This window comes from Gloeophyllum trabeum, assembly GCF_000344685.1.
Source record: "Gloeophyllum trabeum ATCC 11539 unplaced genomic scaffold GLOTRscaffold_00139, whole genome shotgun sequence".
Lineage (NCBI taxonomy): Eukaryota > Fungi > Basidiomycota > Agaricomycetes > Gloeophyllales > Gloeophyllaceae > Gloeophyllum > Gloeophyllum trabeum.
Window position 1 is genome coordinate 1 of NW_006920548.1, and position 2272 is coordinate 2272.

General features: G+C 50.6%; 1 protein-coding gene across 1 annotated transcript; it reads right to left on the reverse strand.

Moving 5' to 3' along the window:
• Positions 1–173: 173 nt before the first annotated feature.
• On the reverse strand, positions 174–1027 carry GLOTRDRAFT_67190 (uncharacterized protein). Its single transcript, XM_007873376.1, has 3 exons — positions 977–1027; positions 689–927; positions 174–632 (listed from the first exon to the last, which is right to left on the reverse strand). The coding sequence occupies exons 2-3, from the start codon at positions 824–826 to the stop codon at positions 264–266; spliced, it is 507 nt and encodes a 168-aa protein (XP_007871567.1). The 5' UTR covers positions 827–927; positions 977–1027; the 3' UTR covers positions 174–263.
• Between the last annotated feature and the right edge of the window lie 1245 nt (positions 1028–2272).

Sequence of the window (2272 nt, forward strand, 5' to 3'; positions counted from 1 at the left end):
CCACTGTGTGCGCGAGCCCGGCCTAAATTAGACCGGTGATCGTGTGTTTCTGTCATTTCGGCCGGAAATAGGTTGCTTTCGGTCGAAAGCGAGTATCGGCTCAAATGAAGGTCGAATTAACGTACGCTAATTTTGGCCGGTATCAAGCTGAAAATCGAACGGAAGCAGTGGCTGCAAAGAGGAGTGTAAAGTAGTACGATTATAGAATGAGATCCTGCCGCAATTGAGTCCCAAAAAACAGTTCAATACTAGTACTGGGACAGTTATGAGAGGCTGTCCTCCCCGCCCTCGACGAATATCGGCTGGGCCAAAGGACCACTCCGGTCAATAATTGCCCACCACTTACGCACATCATCATACACACGTCCAACTACGCACTGCACGGCGGCGAGATCCACTACTTCTGTCCGACCTTCTTCCCTGTAGAATGGGACATCAATATCTGCCGGTTTGTCAATCTTCACTGAGTGTACAGCAGCGAGCAAGATAGTTGTCGACTCTGAAAGCCCAAGATCACGGGATGGCGGCAAATCCAAGACAAAAATGTTTCTCAGCTGGCCATAGAAATCGCATGGCTCGAATTCCGGTGTTAGTGCACGCCGGCGAGCATTCTTATCCACGAGCAGCTGGTACTGTAAGGCATGGATTAGCATATCAGAACATACATATAGGCGGTACCATGGCATACCCGTACGAACGACGCATCTCGGTCGCGTTCTCGCAGCGGAACGAGATCACGGGCGTAAATCAGGTCACCACCGTCTATGATCTGCACCTTGCCCCACTGTGGTAACGTAGCCGGCACGTGTCTCCGAGCAACCGCCATTGTTATGTTGAAGCGAGTTGCCACAGCTTGCGCGATCTTCGTATGCACGGAGGTAGCAATTGCTCCGGTTTGATGAGGTACAAGTAACACTGCCTTCGGATCTAAAATAGCGTGATGAGAATGCCTATCGGTAGCGACAGAATGACTCACAATCTGCCGTACGATATTCTGTTCGAGCCTTCCCTGCCGTTGCTGTCAGAGATAGTTCATGGCTGAGATCATACGCTAATTCGATGTGAGTGAGCTGGGCTAGATCCACACAGTACCGGCTGAGGCTAGCATATAGAAAACGTCTGCTCTTGACGGCGGGAAGGAGCTGACCACAGAATCGCTCCATCGGAAACTCCCAGTATGCCCACACAGGACCCATCGCCTCAATACTGTCCGCAATGTGCAATAGCGCGTGTATGGTCAGCGGGCACATCGAAACGCGATCTGCCCTATAACAGTAATACATCCTTTAGCTCTGTCAGCTGGAGGATCCATTCCCGATGGTAGAGTATGACTTACCTCTCATACTTCTTCACCCAGTCAATAAATCCAGATCGCAAAGCATTGATTTCTGCCGTGGATATCTCAAACTGGAGGCAGATGTTGACAAGCCTCACCAGTTCTACGAAATGTTTGTAGTAACGATCCTCTTTAAATCGTCGCCGAAGGAGAACAGGTGCGAGATGGAGGGACCAGAAGGACCACATCTCGGCAGTGAAAAGGTTCTTTTCGGTCGCTATATTTGGGATTCGGGCTCCAAACGCTGAGGGAACAGTCTTTCCAGAGCTTGCTGATGCCCTGCCGATCGCCTCCCAAACTGTCGGCTCGAGAACAAACGATTCACCGGTGATGTCAAGCCCCTTAAAGTCGCCGGTCCATAGCGAAACAAGATTTGGGATTAAATTCTCCCAGATCAGATGCATAAAGCCGTATGGAAACGATGTCGGGAATGAGAGTGATGCCAGAGTGCTCAAAAGGGGTACACCTTTGATACCGTACTCCTTGCTTAGGCGTTCACTCTGAGCGGTAGTGGTGGCCTCGTCTACTTCCCGAGCTCGGAGAATGAACTCTTCATGCGTTCGCAACGGCAGTGCTGCGGGATCATAATTGGCGGAGTCCTCAAATTGCCGACGATCATGGGGGACGTAAAGAGTCTTCGCGGCTTCATTTCGGATACTGATGATGTTGCACATTCGACAAGGGCAGCATGCATTATGCCCCTTCATGCGCATTAATAGGGAGATGGCCGGTATATCCCCAAAAACAACGATCAGGTACGCGTGCAGCTGGAACAGAGCCTGCGACAAGGAATCGAATGCTGGTACACCGATCTCGAGCCGGACCAGTTCTTCAATAACCGGTAAGAGAAATGAATCAGCATCCCATGGCTTCTTCGGACCCGGAATGATACCAAGACAAATGATATTTTTCTTCTTGAACCGCTCCTCCGGTGGC

What these genes read in the sequence shown, in the direction of transcription:
- GLOTRDRAFT_67190 (XM_007873376.1), bottom strand. Translation starts at nt 826, where the DNA reads ATGGCGGTTGCTCGGAGACACGTGCCGGCTACGTTACCACAGTGGGGC. An exon ending in GAGATGCGTCGTTCGTACGG is followed by an intron (nt 633 to 688) that starts GTATGCCATGGT and finishes CATGCCTTACAG; the next exon opens with TACCAGCTGCTCGTGGATAA.